The sequence below is a fragment of the Zootermopsis nevadensis genome, unplaced genomic scaffold (assembly GCF_977971745.1).
Source record: "Zootermopsis nevadensis isolate Lab colony 2312 unplaced genomic scaffold, Znev_1.0 Znev_ptg000016l, whole genome shotgun sequence".
NCBI classification, from domain to species: Eukaryota; Metazoa; Arthropoda; class Insecta; order Blattodea; family Termopsidae; genus Zootermopsis; species Zootermopsis nevadensis.
Window position 1 is genome coordinate 10,689,045 of NW_028259148.1, and position 18,183 is coordinate 10,707,227.

General features: G+C 38.3%; 1 protein-coding gene, 1 long non-coding RNA gene and 1 pseudogene across 3 annotated transcripts in view; 1 reads left to right on the forward strand and 2 right to left on the reverse strand.

Moving 5' to 3' along the window:
* LOC110832533 (uncharacterized) overlaps nt 1-18,183 on the forward strand; it is a 97,935-nt gene that overhangs the window by 56,907 nt on the left and 22,845 nt on the right. The gene's annotated exons all lie outside the window — the stretch shown is intronic.
* On the reverse strand, nt 1,067-8,410 carry LOC110836852 (uncharacterized). Its single transcript, XM_022078502.2, has 3 exons — nt 6,096-8,410; nt 5,879-5,979; nt 1,067-2,862 (listed from the first exon to the last, which is right to left on the reverse strand). Exons 1-3 carry the CDS (start codon nt 6,804-6,806, stop codon nt 2,691-2,693), a joined length of 984 nt encoding a protein of 327 aa, XP_021934194.1. The 5' UTR covers nt 6,807-8,410; the 3' UTR covers nt 1,067-2,690.
* LOC147873747 (uncharacterized) lies at nt 13,835-18,097 on the reverse strand (annotated as a pseudogene).

An 18,183-nucleotide genomic window follows, 5' to 3' on the forward strand; every position in this document is an offset into this window, starting at 1 on the left:
TGCGTTTGCAATATACCAATCGAATGGGTTTTTAGTAATTCAAATAACCTAACACAGCATGTCGTATCTTAACAAACCTGAACTGTAACCTTCTCCCTTTTAATTTTGTTCTTGGTTATTTGTTGGGCGCCAGTGGACCTCTTGTGTCCACGAGAGATGGTTGCTCAGGGTAGCTCCAGCCGATAGAACACGCCGTCTGTACACTCAGGTTAGTGTAACGGCCGGACTCACGGTGATGCAGCGGACGCTCGGACTTATGACACAATTGTAGGTTTTCAACAAGCCCAGATTTATTGTTATAAATTGAAATTAAATTGTACACAAGTGTTCACACTGTCTATATTACTTACTAAATCACACAGGTACACTTCTTCACCTCGCCTCTGCCGATGTATGCAGTTCCAATATATTTTATCAAATTTGTTATAAATTTTGGTAGTTATCGAACTTGGTACAATTTCCATTATAAAGGCCGAATTGTGGCTGGGCAGTTTGCCACCGACTTACTTGATGTCCAAAAGGGAAGAGGCCTAGAAGCATCTGCACACACGGCTAAAAACCCTCGGCTCTCCAAAACCAGGGGTACCTGCAGCACATCCTTGGTTTTGATTGGATCCCCTAATTTTGGGACCCACACCTAAATTTTGTAACAAAGGGGTCTCAAAGGCCATCGGTCAACCCCGTTATTACAGGTAGTGCCATTAGACTTTGCCCTACCTTAAGATTTAACAATAGGGCTTAGCTCTTAAGCGAAATGTTATACAAAAGAGGCCTTCTGTTAATGTAGCTTCTTTTGTCTTCACCAACAGACATGCTACAGGGGCATGTTTTCAATAACATGTCGCCAATAGATCAACTAACTTATAAATAGATACATTAAACTAATATAAATAAATAAAACCTTATCGGCTGAGGCTTCGGACGACTACAGAACAAACGTTTTGATTTGCCCTAACCTAAAGTAACAGGTTAGAAAAAAATTGACAGTGGAACCACGGTTCCGGAGAATGTGACGTAAATACGTCTTTGTATTTAAATTACATTTAGGCAATAAATACAATGAAAGGAAGTTTATATATTAGCTTTATTCTAAATATTCCCTTTATACATGCTTTACAATTGAGTGAAAAGTTTGATTAAGACATTTTTTGTATACTTGCTAATGATGTGGAAGCATTAACTTGCAATAATTGCTTCTTGCGATTTCTACATTCCCTCATACGTTCAGCATTAGTTATCCTCACTCAGTTTGTTCATGGTTTTCCTCATTTCCTCAAAGAAATAATGGTCTGGGACCTTCACTTATGCCACAGTTGCTTATTTCCGCATCATTTCCAGTGTACTGTTCATGAATCATCCTATCACTAATATGTTATATAAGCTGAGTTATTGATAGTATTATAATTAAAAAATAAAACTGAGTGAGCAAACCAATAAATTAAGCTTTAATAACAAAGCAATATGCCACTGCTAAACAGAAACTAACACGACTAAGAAGCAGATGAAGGAAGAAAACTGTGACTTCACAGCATGGAAATCATTGACACTGTAACTGTATATGTCAGTTTATATAGTGAGATAATGGAAATACAGACAGTTGAGATTAAATTAATAGGAAAAAAGAAATATATACAAAGAAGATTGATGGTTTGAAAACAATTCATTGATTGGAAAGCACTAGAATGTTTCAAAGAGAATGGTGAGAAAGGCCAGAGGGACAGCAAGGTTAACTTAGGATGGACTACGTGACCTGTAAAGTGGAAAGGAAGAGATAAGAATGATGTTTCTGGTTTACAAATGTGAGCTGACCGACTTCAACAGTGACTTACGGACATATCAGAAATGGAGTTTCACTATGCGAAATTTGAGGTTCGCACAATGGTGAAGATGTCAATTATGGTCTTCCTGGTTATAACACCAGTGGACTTGTAGGAAGATATAAATGCTTCAGAAGAACGTAATGTCTCCATCATCACAGCTGATGACTGAAGCAGTATGTTCCTCCAAAATGTTGGCATTACTTAAATGTCAGTTTGCTTTACGAGTCACAAGACCAACAGCAACACGGAATTTCATTATCTGGGCACATTTGAAATCGTGCAAGTGTGGGAAACAGGCAGCATAAGTACATTGCTTATGAAATTAAATAAATAATTGTTCAGGAAAATTAAAGGTGCGTTTTGTGTGAACGTGGAGTAGTACTGTCACTTTGTTCATGTCGTCTCTTCTGCGCCACTCTCTGCAGCAAAACAAATGTCAGTTTAAAAGACACTTGAATTGTACGAGAATTTTGAAATGAAATCTCTTGCATGATTTGTTCGTTGTTATTTCCGATGCTGCATTTACTTGGAGGATGTCTGAGGAGAACTCATCATACCACAAGGATTTTAATAAGTACTTGGCAAATTTAAGGCTTACATTGACAGGATATGACAATATATTATGCATGTCTTCTTAAAACTTAATTGTGATGCTACTATGTAATTCCTGAATGTGTTATGACATTTCTTAACACACAGGTTCTGCTGTGGATGTAAATAACACTTTGCAATTACAATTTTTAAAAGAAAAGAAAAGAATCTAGAACAGCTTCAAAACTCTCAAAAACGTGTGCTCACGCTGTGATTGATTTTCTTATTACATTCAATGCAAAAAAAACCCAGTTGAGGCCTAAAACATCAACAAATACTCTACTGTGAAAACAGATATGAGGAAGAACTCACATTAAAGAAAGGATGCTTCTTGATCTCCAGAGCACCTTCTTTCCCGCACCCAACCGTTTCTCGGGATCTTTCTGTAACAGTCTGCTCATAAGATCTGATGAAAACTGGATACATTTTCGGTTCCCGAGTGAGAATTCGCCTGTGAAAGAAAAGTTCATTCTTGTATTTGGGTCCTAATATGCAAAGTCATCAAATGATGTGGCATTTAAGGACACCTGTCCGTATTATTGTGTGACTCTTTATGAAGTTATTTACCCACAAATTGCAGACACATAATTCTCTACCTATAGCATATCTGCCTTTTTCTTCTTGAATGTAAATTTGATGGTGTATTTTGAGTCAAATCTCACCTCAAAATTTCATGTTTTTTTGTAAGCTACCAAAAAATTTAGATTTAAGATGTCATGTACCTCAGAACTGTTACCAGATATGAACATGTAGCTCCACACACATTACCACACAAAACAGGACTGTCAAGATCATTCATATTGATGTTGCAGCTACAGGCAGATAGGTGAGGTGAAATATGATTGCACATTATGTAGGCATCAAATTTTCAACAGTCTACCATCAAGTTTGAGAAGTCATACAAATAAAATAGCATTAAAAGATACTTAATTACATACTCCTTTTATTCTATTGATCAATTTCTAATGTTTACTAGTAAGTCACAATCTTCATCATATACTATTAATAGATTAGCCTTAGCAACCACCATTGCCTCACTTATACCACCTGCTTGCCTCTTCTCATGGCTTGTTGCAAAGAAGTGCCATTCAGAAAAGAGACCAAAATCTTGTACATGGCAAATGTTTAAAAATCCTTTGTTTCTTCTTGAACTGAGATGCACTGCCATCACTCAAAAACATACCATCTCTGAGTACAAAAGTACGTAGTTCTTTACTTGGATCTGTTAACAGTCTAGAGATATGTGACATCATAAATCTAAATTTCCGGCTAGCTTCAAAATCCATGAAATCGTACGGTATGTTTGACCTAAAATATGCAATCAAACTGGCTCCAGATAACAAATAAGGCTAATGTGTCCTAGAAGTACAATTTGAAGGTGTAAGCATGTAGAGACAACACACAGCAGAGTTTAGAGTTATGGCACGCAGAACGTGGGAGACAGATTACGTAGTGGCTGTTTCTGTGCAATGCACTGTTATCAGTATATAAGTGTAAAGAAACATACATATTAAACATTCATTCACAATTAGTTTATAACTCCTTTAAAACGTCTTACAAAATGCGTCATCAGTGTCTAATTTTCACATAGAACGGGGGAAGATGCCTAACTTTTTGCTTTGAAACGTCATATCCGGTACAATTTTGGAAATTATTATCTGTTATAAATGTGATGTGCACTGATAAATATTTTGAAGTTACAACCCAGCTTACACGACCAAAAAATAATTTATTTGTGACTTATCATCCTTTTTTTGTAGGTTGACATTTTAGGCATCTCTCCCCGAGAATCGGGGTAAGATGACTACATGCAAAATAACAGAAGTACTCTCTTATAATTATTCCAACAGGGTGGTTTTTTTTTTGCCGTAGTTCGGGTATTAGGCCTGCGGGATTTCTATCCTAAAGCAGTAGCTTTCTGCCGACGCATTTTTGCATTAGATTGAGTTGCCGATTTCTGCCATGCCTCCTTTAGCAAAGGTGCAAACTGTGATCTTGATACTCTGCGACCTGTGTGAGATTGTGCCCAAACGCGCATTGCTTTGAAAAAAGTGTTTCATGGGTTTAAAGAAACACCGATCAAGAGGTTGAAGGTAACGGGTGGAATGAGATGGGAAACAAACCATAATTATGCTGTTCTCTTGAGCAAGTTCCAACATATCCGGGTGAGTGCAGTGCGTAGTGTGGCCATCTTGAAGTAGCACTACTTTTCCTGCTTGTTTTCTTGGAATAAAATGCTCTTTCAGGCATTGCATTAATATAATACAGTTTACATAACCAGACTTTGCATTCATGAAAACTTTTGACTCATTGGTTTGAGAATCTTCCCTTTTTGGCTTTTTGTTTTTCCCTTTAAGTATTCAGGCTGGAGGTATAAAACAGCCTTCGGCATTGCAGCATGCTATCACAAATGCTGTATCCCCCTTTTCACCAGAAGTCATTTGATACAATGTCATAGAGCCCTTATCAGCTTTCACAGTGTCTGGTGTAGGATTCGTTTGAAAACCAGATTCATCCACATTGTATATATGGCCAGGTTTGTCTAGCAGGTTGTTTTCTGTCAACACATCCAATAATAATTTGAAGTAGTCATCAATGTCCTTTCTATTCATGGCCATAGCTCTGTCAATAGAGAGAGACCTTGGAGCTTTCTCCTAACTAATCCACGATATCGTCTCAAAAATGAGTCTAGCCAATCCGATCCTGCCATACCTTTGTCTCTGTTGAGGCTATCCTGACTCCACTGACCTCTATTAGAGGTCCTGGTATAGTTTCTGGGGATTTTCTGTATAGAAATTAAAAATACAAAAGAACACTTAAACTAGTCATCTTACCCGGAAGTAAAAGTGGCATCTTTCTCGATGATCGGGGTGTGATGCCACTGGAGTCACATGACTTAATATGACGTCACTAGAGCTCGGATCACTGACGATGCTTTCTTTGATACATGCGTTACGTGTTAACCATACCAGTTTTCGAAGTTATTTATGCATTGTAGTCAATATTATTACTTTATAATACGTCTTCAGTAGTTTTAGGGTTGTAATTTTAACATTTACCTTGCTTTTTTCGCTCTTAAACTCGATAAAACGATCGCACAACTGCACCAACAGTTTACCTCTCTTCGAACTGACGCCAGAGACTGGCACACCACCTCAAGTCACCATCTGTTAGCATGCTGCCAAACTATAGAAATATTGGCAACTTCCCCCGATTACCATCTTACCCCGATCTACTCTATATATTCAAAGTAAGTTTTACAAGCGTTAGCACAAACTACCTTGCTTAAGAGTTGTGGTGATGACAGTGTTCTATTTCATTTCCTAAGGCTAATTCTCCACATGTTACAAATGTATGTATTTAATTCACTGGCATTAAAACAGGGAGTCATGCATTAGTCACAGACTAATATGTACAGAACTTCATTCAAAGGAACATAAAGCTCACACGGAAGACAAAGTACTTACTCGTACAGACAATCCTTGCATATTTCTCCACGTTTTTGAAAGGGTGTCAACCCCACTATCATATTATACGCCAATATACCAAAGCTCCACCAGTCAACAGCCTGCAACAATCCAATTCAGTGATTACAGCAACAATTCGTCATTTTAATTTCTTTACTTACACACACATATTCACAAGGATCCCCAGAAAAAGAAAATTTGCGCCAATGGTGCTTACGATGGGCCTGAGAGGAGCTCCTTCCTTGTGGATCTTAGGTAGCCCATACAGTCTAGGGGGCCTCGAACCGTGGGGGCGTAGCTGTTGGATGACCTCCTCTGGAAGTGGTGACTTCTTGAGAAGTCGGGTGGTCTTCCGTTCTACGGCTTCCTTAGGGTCCTTGGGCAGTAACCTGTACGTCGGGGCTTCCAGAAGGGCTCGGATCTTCCTGTTGTAATCGTCAGTGCTAAGGACAACCGTCGCGCTGCCCTTGTCAGCCGGAAGGACCGTGAGGTCCGCGTTATTTCGCAGGGCTCGGAGAGCTCTCCTCTCAGCTCCTGACAGATTGTCTTTCGGCTTCTTGGAGGCTCTTAGGATACGAACGGTCTCTTGCCGGACCTCCTCGGCCGCTTCCACAGGTAGGGAGCGAACAGCTCTCTTAACACCGCTCAGGAAATCCTCGATGGGCAACACCGTAGGGGCCACTGAATAGTTCAGGCCCTTGCCCAGGGCTGCGTAGGCAGCATCCTCCAGTGGCCTACCGCTTAGGTTAACTACCGCTTTCTTGGTGTCGGTCCGCGGGCCTGCATGCTGAGCTCCATGCAGTCGTTGGAACTCGTGGCACTGCCTGACTTTGTCGTCAGCTGCAGCACGTGAAGCCCTCTCGAAGGTGGTGCGGTCGATGAGGGCCCAGTCCGCGGTGGACAGCTCCGCAGCGAGGCGGAGGTGCATGTCCAACAGGTCCCGGGAGATCGCATCCAACTCGCGCCGCGTGTGGTGTATACACTCCCGTAGTAGGCAGAAGCTCGTCCTCCGATAGCTCCTCTTGGCGGCCTCGGAATGGATATGGTGATGAAATTGCAGAAAGTGCGGGACGGTCCCTTGGTCCCTGCATCGTAGTAGGAAGGAGAGGGAGCAGAGACGTTTTGCTTTCGTGATGCGAAGAGCTTCGAATCTCGACTGTGAAAACCTCAAATCTTACATATTCTATATTACTGGTGTATCTGTCCAAACTTTCTGTTTGCAATTTGCTGACCTCTCTTTTCGCTATAGCGTGTCTATGTTCATACTCTGGTCTGTTAGCGTCACTATCTTCGTAACCTGAACCATCATCTAGTTCAACTACTCGGTTTCTCAAAGCCCTGTTCGCCATGATTTACAGTTTGTAAAACACTTTACTGACCTCTTGTAGTAGCAATGAAATAAGTCTTGAAATAGTACTATTATTTTATTTATAGCATGGATGTGGTGGGAACCAAAACAACACCACTGATATTCCCACCAGGCTGAGCAGCCAGTCCATTGTTCTTTAAAGAATTCAAGTTTTAAAACTAACTAGTAAAAATCGAGGCAATGCTGGATCTTGAACAGTCTTTGAGGGATGTCCCGCGCATCGCGATGCGTATGGCGGAGATTATTAGATCACAGACCGTTAAGCAGATTAGGGACAAGCGCAGAGAGCCCGCTTACATTGCTGGACGAGAGAAAACACTCAGGCAGGCAAAGTACTTACTCGTACAGACAATCCTTGCATATTTCTCCACGTTTTTGAAAGGGTGTCAACCCCACTATCATATTATACGCCAATATACCAAAGCTCCACCAGTCAACAGCCTGCAACAATCCAATTCAGTGATTACAGCAACAATTCGTCATTTTAATTTCTTTACTTACACACATATTCCCGGAAGATCATGGGCTGGCACTTGTGGTGGATCACCGCTTGCTGGCTTCCCATGGTGGGGGTACGGTGCAGGAACGTCTGATTGATGGATTCTAATATTTCAGTGTCAGTCATGGGGTGATCTAAATATTTAGCTTTGACCGCGTATTTCATTAAGTGGTCGACATAACTCATTCGGTTTCCCTTAACGTACCGGTCCTGATAAAGAGAAACGCTGGCCTTTGATTGGCACGACACATTCCAATATTGTAATAAAAATGCTTCTTCAAATTCTTTGAAACTGCTTATATTTCTCGACATTCCAGAAGCCCGCGTCGTCACAGAATTTCCTTTCAAATATTTAACCGCGGTAAACAATTGCAAATGAGGAGGAATATTCTTTAACTTAATATAGACAATAAAGGATTCTAAATGGGCTTTCGCGTTCTGCCCCGGCAAATTTTCAAAGGTCGGTATCGCTAAATCAACAAAAAGCTATCACAACTTTTGCAACAGGCACAGGACCGATTAGCACTTTAAAATTTGCATGACGACTTGATCTAGCAACATCAACGTCAACAGAATCATTCATGTTAGTAATTTCATTGTTTCTTTGCCACAACTCTTCCATGCGTCCTTCAAGTTGACCCATTTTGCGTTTCAATTGTTGAATTTCATTCTTACTCTCCATTTCTGATATGCGCTTTATCTCTTTCATATTTTCAATTTCATTTTGCATGGATTTCAAACCACTTTAGGCAATTTCTTGTTTCTCCACAACTTGGCTTTGGAAAACCATAACCTCTTGACTTATGATATTGATACCAGTATCGTAACTATCTTTGTTTAATCGAATTGCCTCAGCTAATGTTTGAACTTGGTTGTCAGTCTTCTTTGACAAAGAATCTAAATCGTTGCTTACACGACTAACTCGTTCATTTAATCTTTATTCTAGTTCTTCAGAAGCTTTACGTATTGACGTTAACATTTCTCTCCTAACATTCATAATTTCCTCCTTAGTTTCTTCTAATTTATTTTCTAATTTCTCATCTATCTTAGCAATATCTGTCTTAATTTCTTTCTTAAATTCCTGTAATTCTTTCCTACTTTCTTGATTTTCTTTCCTAAATTCCTGGAATTCTTTCTTCATTTCGGACAACATATTCAGGATTATGGTTAGTTGATCATTATTTGTGGTCGCCACACTATTATCTACCTGGTTTTCTTCAGTCACTCGGCTTTCTGCTTCTGTGTCTATAAGCTGACCACGTGGTACGTCTATATCTAATTCACTTGCTTCTACGTCTATTTCACTATCTTACCACTTCGGAGAGTCCTTTTTGCAGCCATTTTCTCGTTCCGCTCCGTCGAACTAGTTCCGGGTGGAATGATGTTACTCCCCGCTCCGTTCGTCTTGTTCACTTTCGTAATCTCAACGTTAATTTTGATCAATATCGCGCTCCACGTTGATGCGCCATTTACTATAACCATCCACCTTCTTCGTTTCTTGCTCCAGCTAGCTAGGGACTCAGGGTCGTTAACGGGGGTCGAACGTGCAATGATGAGATGGTAATTGACTGTGAATCTAATTGTACCTTTATTATACTTTTATTTTCCGTCGTTTTCACAAGCTTATTGTTAAAATCATATAAAATTTCACATAAAATTGTTACATTTTAAAATTGACGACATGTTTCGATATACAATCTTATCATCGTCAGGTCTATCAAAATTAAAATTAAAATTAAAACGACGGAAAATAAAAGTATTGTATTGAAACACAAGCATGATGCAATTAAGATATAAGCTGTACCTTTATTATATAATTTCTTTGAAACACAAGCTTATAAAAGTTTTAACCTTCTTCTGTCAAAATACTCTCCACGACTGCCTTGCTGGCTCACTCCCCCGAGAGACCACCAATGAGTCCCCCGCCTGCTCTCTCACTTAACACAAATGACTCTTTGTTTTAAAGAATTCCAACCAGCTCGCCACAGGACCCTAATGTCTGGACGTTTACAGTATACAGCTCGACATATCCAAAGCCTTCGACACCATCCCCCACGGAGCCATAGGCCCTGCCCTTGCCATTGTTATGGCCGTAGGAAGGGAATAAGGAAAGGTACCTATCCCCACCTAACCCATATGTAACTTCTTACTAAAGTTATAACAGTCAATCTCAACACTGGTTGACGTAAATATATTTCAAAAAATTAGTTCGACACAAGAAATTAATACAAAAGAAATTGAATATGAAGCACACTTGTAACTACCAATCTTTCGACTATCCAACATTTAACCAGTCACTTTCTGTACTGTATTCTGCGCTAACAATGCGTGGCTTGTAAAATTGTCTAGTTCTCTACTTACATGAGTATGCCAGTAGAAACACCCATATCTGTTCGATACTGCGAAGTCCCATGTTAGTCAAATGCTCGGACTAACCCGACGGCCTCCCCTCTGGACAAGGTTCCGTTAAATCACAGTCTGTGCACACTGAAGAGTGTTTAACTTCCGAAACGTCTCCGTTTAAATACGTGTTTCCACTCAGCATCACATGTTAAGTAATATTTGTTACGTGACTCTCTATTAGCTGATGACGCCCTAATTTCAAAATGAACTCTATAAAAGGTGACTGATTGGTGTCATCTTTACATCATTTCCGTTATATTCCCCAAAATGACAACACGTGCCTCCAAGACACGTACGCCTTTGTTTCCCAACATCCGATTGTTTTTAATAACTGGAACTCCGGTGGGCTTGTCTTACAGGATGCAACTTGTGGTTGCAGCTGACCGCAACGTTACCGGTTCTTGCATCAAGAGATGACAACTCATACAATATGTAACAACAAGAAAACTAAATGCAGTAAAGAAATATCAAATAATCAGTACTTAATATGTAAATCAAAAAGAAATGTAAGCAGGTGAATGTGTAGGTGTGCATACATATATATGTGTGTGCAGGCGTGCTCATAACATCTACCTTTACTAAAAATGTAGCGATATACGCACATTTTTTTAACACATACTAATTGAGTACATATAAAAACAAAAGGAAATAAGATTATATGTGGTTTCCTGTGGAAGTCATGGCTTTAACCACAGTTCAACTATATTAATGCATTTTATGTAATGAGTAATCATTAAGTATTTCGGTGGCTGAAGGTAGTGACGGTACTCGGGCTGGTCCCTCAGGGTATTCCATGCTTGCGAGTGCCCGACGTTTCCTCCTTCGTTCTCGGCTCGAACAGGTGTAGGCGGATCTGAAGGTGATTGAAGCGATCCTTGACAGCCCTCCACCTTCAGGGATTACACCTCCGCTGCCAGTCTACCACGGCGAACATACGGCGTAAGTGGTTTATTTATACCTTCCGTTTCTGGTTCCGTTGCAGCTACGTTAGTCCCGCTTTGGCATCGGCACTGCTTCAGGTTTGGGAGTTGAATGTAGGTTCCACATTCGTTCCCAATTACTCCACCGCATTCCTTCAGTGTTCTTAGTGTGAATAACACATATTAACAAAAGTAAAGCGAGTGCTATTATTATTCCAATAAGCCAAGGTAAGATGTGATTGGTGTCTCCAGGTGTGATAGATTGTAAAGTACGAGAGATTTCAACCACATCTAGTCCAGGTCTGGCGACTCGTCCTGTAGCACGTTGGATAACTGTTTCCGTTGTCTGTAGTGTTGTTAGATCGTTAGAGTGTTCCTGCAACAGGGCTTGTTCATATGTTTTTAGTATATTGCCAATGCTTGGTAGGATCAGGTGAGCTTTGTTCAAACCAACAGCGGTTAGGCCCAACGAATGTGGTAATAATTTGAAAGTTTCGGAATATATATAACAATCTGAAGAATTCGGTAGAATTCCAGTGCCATGTAGCAACTTCTCCTGATTCGGTTGGTAACTCGAGTGGGTGAACTCAAACTATAAATCCAATATTTAAAATCTAGTGACCTAATCCATACAGGGTCAAAGTTTTCATGTAATACAATTCGTTTACATTTTTCTAATACAATGTCTGTCTTTCCAAAGAACAGAGCCACCAGACAATCTTGGTGTCCGGGTTTTCTTAAAACAAAATCTGAAAGTCTTTTGTACACTGAGACAACATTTGCACCGTAAGGGTTGTAAAGAACTGTCGATCTTCAGCCACTGCCAAATATGTGAATTGTTAATCAATCATACATTTATTAATCCCTTTATGGAAAAAAGGTAAGGGATGGGCTTGGTATAATTCAAAATATCGATCGGCAGCTTTCAATGGTATGTCAATAAATAAACGAATGCTTCTTGTTGTGGCAGTAGCATGTACACTAGCTACTGCGTAATAAACGTACATTTCTCCAACCGTTAATCCAGTTAACATCGATGTGCCTGCCGGTAAATGTAAACCAACTTGCTTCAATATGTTCGACAAATTATGTGGGTTAATCAAAGTGCTGCTTAATTTGCCTATAATGGTTAAATCTAGTGATTCCTGCAGTTGTATCAAACTAAATTTCATTTCTTGCATTGCAAGTTTTATTTCACGTATTGCAGTACTATACCTAACTTGTTTCTCCATGGCCACATGTATGTCATACAAATCTGCATCGTTTCGGCCTAATCTAAGTGAGAAATTTTGAATTGAGTCTCTCAAAGATTTTGCTAAGTCAACTGTGTCTTGTGCATTTTGTCTTGAAGCTTCATCTAACGTATGTAGATAAGTCAACTGCTGCTCAGTTGCATGCACTACTTTGGTTTCAAATGACTAGGTTATCACAAACCTTATTTAATCGTTGGACATCCTTCGCGTCTGCTGTGCCAAACAAATATTTCAAACTGTGCCCTTTCAAATTAATTAATCCACGTTTATTCCGCTTAGTTCCGGGTACAGAACCTCGGCCGGAATCGTCTTGCGATAATAGTTTAGCAATGCTATCGAAGTCAGCTTCCAATTCGTTAGTTATCTGGTCCAATCTTCCTACTTCCCCCCAATAAATATCCAAGGAATTTTAAACTGATTCCGATGAACTTATATGTTCTTCCGAATTTGAACGAAGGCAAATCTCATACCTCTAATCAAGTTTAGATAATAATCTAAGGCTACATTCACTGCAATGGTCCATTTATCTCCGGTGAGTAGTATATCCCTATTTCATAAATACCAGTCTTTTGTCGTATTGTTTTGATTCTGGTTCGGCAGCTATGACTTCCCCCCTCCAACAGATGATACCTGTAACAAAAGGTTACTTTTACTCACATGGCTAGTTCCTGATACTTTTCATATTTGCCTATATAATTATTTCAGGTAGACCGAGTTCGACTCCTCAAGTTATACGAATGTGAAACGGATTGTGTAGGAATTTGTACTAATTCGGTTTCTGTTATCGGCCGCGTTTCTATTATTTCCTCAGGTACTTCCGGTTGATTAATAGGCCTACTGCCTCCTAACTTATTACTTAACTCTTCTTCTGGCTGACGTCCTGCTCTAGGGCGTAATTGATAAGGCATTTCGGGTGTCGTTGTTCTTGCGGATTTATCTGTTTCTGTAAACAATTTCCGTTTAAAATATCGTGTATCTGGAACCCAGTCTATTTCTTTGTCTCCATACTCATAGTTAGGTGATTCAACCCAACTATAGTCTTCTGAATCTCGAACCCCTGGACTTCTAGGTTCACTATCTCCTTGTTGCACATGTACTGAATCGGGAGTAATTACTTTTCTGCCACTAACTACTTCCTCTTGGATTACATTAAATTTAGACTTCCCTTCTAGCTTAGTGTGATCTCCCTCCCAACTCGTTTTATTTCCCTGCGCTCTTTTCAAGCGATTTATGTGAACAATTATTGACTTTTCTCCGTCTACACGAATTTTATATACCAAAGGCGATATTTTAATTTCTACTTCATAAGGGCCTTCGTACTTATATGAAAATTTCTGAGCTTTCCCTCTTTTAAAAATAGGATTTTACAAATATACTAAATCTCCTTTATTGAAACATTCCCCTCTTATTTTCCTATCGTAGTATTTTTTTTTTGCAAGTTTATGACTCATTTTTAGAATGTTCCCAGCTACTTGGTAAGCCTCTTGCAATCGCTCAGCTAGCATATGTATATGCTCCTCATACATACATCTTTATTACATTCCATGGATCCATAAGTTAGTCAGATGACAATAGGATGTAGAATAAGTCATAATAATACAATACATGTTATACAAATACAAGTCGTACTATTATATAAATGTCACAAAAATACAAACAAAGGGTTCACATGAAGTACAGATAAGTTACAAATAAATCCACCCATTAAATACAATAGATAAATTACGACTTACTTGTAAACATTATAAATTGATCGACAGAGTAAAAGGAGTGTGTAATTAAGTATCTTTTCAATGCTGGTTTAAATTGTGCCTTTTTATTTACAAGACTTGTGAGATTTGATGGTAGACTGTTGAAAATTTTGATCCCTGCATAATATGCACTCTTCTGAAAACATGAGAGGTTGGCAATTGGTCTATGAAGATGATTTTTATTCCTTGTGTTGACACTGTGTACAGCAGAATTAGTTTGAAAGAGTTCTTGGTTATTTACAATAAAGTTCATTAATGAGAATATGTATTCACATGGAAGAGGTAAGATTTCTAATCTCTTAAACAGACTTCTACATGAATTCCTAGGTTTTACAGTTTTAACAGTTTTCTTTTGTAAAGTGAATATCTTTTTGATGTTTGATTATTTTCCCCAAAAAATTATTCCATGTTTCATTAAAGATTGAAAATATGCAAAATATACTGATCTGAGTGTGTCAGTGGCTGACATGCAACAGAGATCTAACTGCGTAACATGTGCCACTTAACTTAGGTATCAGTTTATCAATATGATTAGTCCAATTTAGGTGATTATCAATTTGCAAACCCAAGAATTTTGTAGTTACTGACTTGTATATACCTTCCATTATAACCAAACCCAAGAATTTTGTAGTTACTGACTTGTATATACCTTCCATTATAACCAATACTTAAAGCACATTGTGGAGAGTTATTTGTTATAAATTTTATTATATTCGTTTTATCTAGATTTAGGGCCAGCTTGTTAGCAGTAAACCATTTACTCATATGAGACAGAACTATGTTTGATGTTGAACAGAAATCATCAAAATTTTTATTAGAAATTATGACACTTGTGTCATCAGCAAATATTATGGGTTCTGTTAAAGTATTTATTATTTTTATTGTTGGAGGAAGTTCATTTACATATAGTATAAAAAGCAAGGGCCCTAAAATTGACCTTTGGGGAACTTCAAGTTTTATTGTTCCCCAGTTTGAGAAAAAAATTCGTTTGATTTTAGGTGCATTTACTTCGACGTTTTGTTTTCTATCTGTTAAATAGGATCTGAACCATTGCGCTACTATTCCTTGAATGCCATAAAAATGCAATTTATCCAACAAAATTTCATGATTTACACAGTCAAAAGCTTTTGCTAAATCACAGAAAATTCCTCCAACATGCATTTTTTGGTTAATAGAATTAAGCACATTGTCTGTTAGCTTGAAGGCCGCATCTTCAGTGGATACACCTTCCCTGAAGCCAAATTGTTCTGGGACTAATATGTTGTTAGCATGCATATGATGACTTAATCTATTGTACATAATCTTTTCAAGCACTTTAGAAAAGATAGTTAAAAGTGAAATTGACCTGTAATTTGTCATACTGGTTTTGTCCCCTTTCTTGTACAGCGGTCGTACTACTGATATTTTAAGGCAGTCCGGGAAAATGCCTGTGTATAATGAGTGATTACAAATGTGGGTTAATGGACGACTAATTAAAGCTGAACAAGCTTTCAAAATTTTACTTGTTATTTCATCATAACCTGACGAGTTTTTTGATTTGAGGGAATTTATTACACTTTTCACCTCAGTTTCGGTGGTTGGAATAATATTAAGGCCAGAAAATTTTACAGGAAATGCAGCTTTTAAAATGAAAACAGCATCTTCTGTCCCTGTTTGATTTAAATTTAAGCTTTCAGTAATTGTTAGAAAAAACTTATTGAAGGCATTAGCCACTGTTCCAGGATCATTTACTTTTTCATTGTTTATTAGAAGAGATGGCATCTGTTCTGATAAATATATTTTTCCTGTCTCCCTTTTTATTATGTTCCATGTTGTTTTTATTTTATTGTCTGATTTTGCTATAAGTCTACTGTAATGCTGCTTTTTAGCCTCTTTTATAACATTATTCAGAATTTTACAATACTTCACATAAAATGCTCTTGCATTTGGGTCTTTACTGTTCCTACTGTAGATAAACAGACTCCTTTTATTCTTGCAAGATACTTTTATTCCTTGCGTAATCCAGTCATTCTTTATTTTGCCTATAGTTTCATATGTAATAAGGAAACTAACTTCAAAAATATTTATAAAAGTACACAAAAATGAGTTAAACTTTTTGTTGGTACCATTGACTTCATAAATAGATTCCCATGTTTCATTCTTCAGAAGAAGCTGAAACTGCATGATTTTTTTCATTATTTACTTTTCTTCTCTTCTGCTTCAAAGGTATTAAGTTGGTATCTGCAGCAATATTATTAATCATAAGGTACTGGGCATTATGGTCTGATAGTCCATTTATTATGGGAGAAGTAGAAGTTGAGCTAAGTCTTATACTGTCCACAAAAATGTTATCAATTGCTGTTCTTGAGTCATTTTGAATTCTTGTTGCAAAATTTACAGTATGTATCAAATTATATGTTGCTAGTAGTGAGTTTAAATGTTTTTTCCGGCAGTTTTCATTTAGATAGTCTACATTCATGTCGCCACAGATTAAAAATTCAGTTTTTGGATTATACAGATACTTTAGAGTAGCATCTAGTCCCCTTAGAAATTGTTGAAAATTACCTGATGGAGCTCTGTACAGGCTTAATATAACTAAGCTGTTTTTGTCTCTAGCTGAATTGTACAAATTTCTAAATCCTGTTCTTTACAGTGTTGTGAAATATCAATTTTGTTGAAACATTGATCTTTCTTAACAAAAATGCACACTCCTCCCTTCTGCAGGTTTTGTCTACAGAAACTGGAACCTAATGAATAACCATCTAATGTGAGGTGCAGCAAATCCTGTTCAACCATGTGATGTTCGCTTAGGCACAATATATTCATGCTATCTATTTCCAAAGAATGTTTCAACTCATCACTTTTATTTTTTAGTCCTCTAATGTTCTGATGAAAGATATTTAATGAATTTATTGGGTTTACATTTTTACTGCGAACTTTATGACCAAGGAAATTGCAATCAATATATGTGCTTTAGACTTTAAGCTAAAAAAGGCGAGGCTCTGGCATAGGTAATAACAGGAATGTTGCTAACACTTGACACATGGCCACCACATATTCTTCCAGCAATCAGATGCGTCAGGCTCCTTTTACCCAAGGAATTTAAGTGTAGGCCATGCGTTATGTAGTCACCTCTCACAAGAGAAGCCGTGTCAATGACACCAATGTGAGACGTGTCACGCCCCATCAGGGCCCGATCAAGCCGAAGATTCACTCTCCTAACCCTCTCGTTCATCCACGGCTTGTCGTGCCTGCTGAAGAGGTTGACAAGTCCCACATTTGTGTTGGTTGTCCTCTTTGCAATGAAGTTGACATCCTTTTCTATTTAGTAGTTTCGATTCCTATCCAGGCTATTACCTGGCCCTCCCACTATAAGAATATGATCTTGCTTGGTAAGGCCTTTACCAAGCTTCCCCAGGTCCTCAACGACATTTGCAAGAGGAGCATTAGGCTTAAATAAACTAACTATATCAAATTCAGTACCCAGATTTTCTTTGAGCATGGGTCCAATATCCCTCCCATGACTGCTTCCAAGTAATATGATTTTCCTTTTCCTTTCAAACTTTCCTGAAAATGATTTTGATTTTACTACCCTGCCCTCATGCTTCAATGAAACTGGGCTTTGCTGACCACCATCTAGTGTGTCTGTTTCCAAAACACTGAATCTGTTGCTCAGTTTAACCTGAGAGGCATCATTAGCAGAGAACCTGCGGCACCTAGATTTCGAGTTTTTTGGTTTAAACCAAGTCTCTAACTTACCCTGCTCCCTACTACTACTGCTGACATTTCCAGCTTTTAGTCTACTAATCTCTTCCCTAGCTGCTTTTAACTCCTGCTCGAGGTGCCTGATTATCCCCTCCTGATGCTTAGCATGCTTCTGGTATTTACATGACATACAATTCCAAGGCATGCTTCTGTCTGATAAATTTGGACTGGAGCTTGCACAGTTTATGTGGAAGTAGCAGCCACAGTTGTTACAAATTAAACCATTCGTTACCAACCTACGACAGGCTCCACACTTTCCTGAAAGACTAACACTCATCATTATAATATGTATATTAACAATACTTTAACTACTTTTCTATATTAAATATATTAAAATTGTCCGTCAATCACAATAAAGTAATATAA

Bases quoted from the DNA above. Each gene is read 5' to 3' on its own strand.
- LOC110836852 (XM_022078502.2), bottom strand. From the start codon at position 6,806: ATGCACCTCCGCCTCGCTGCGGAGCTGTCCACCGCGGACTGGGCCCTC. The intron at 5,980-6,095 runs GTAAGCACCATT...GGATTGTTGCAG, and splicing joins GAGCTCCTCTCAGGCCCATC to GCTGTTGACTGGTGGAGCTT. The intron at 2,863-5,878 runs GTAAGTACTTTG...TTTCTTTCACAG, and splicing joins TGCAAGGATTGTCTGTACGA to GCGAATTCTCACTCGGGAAC.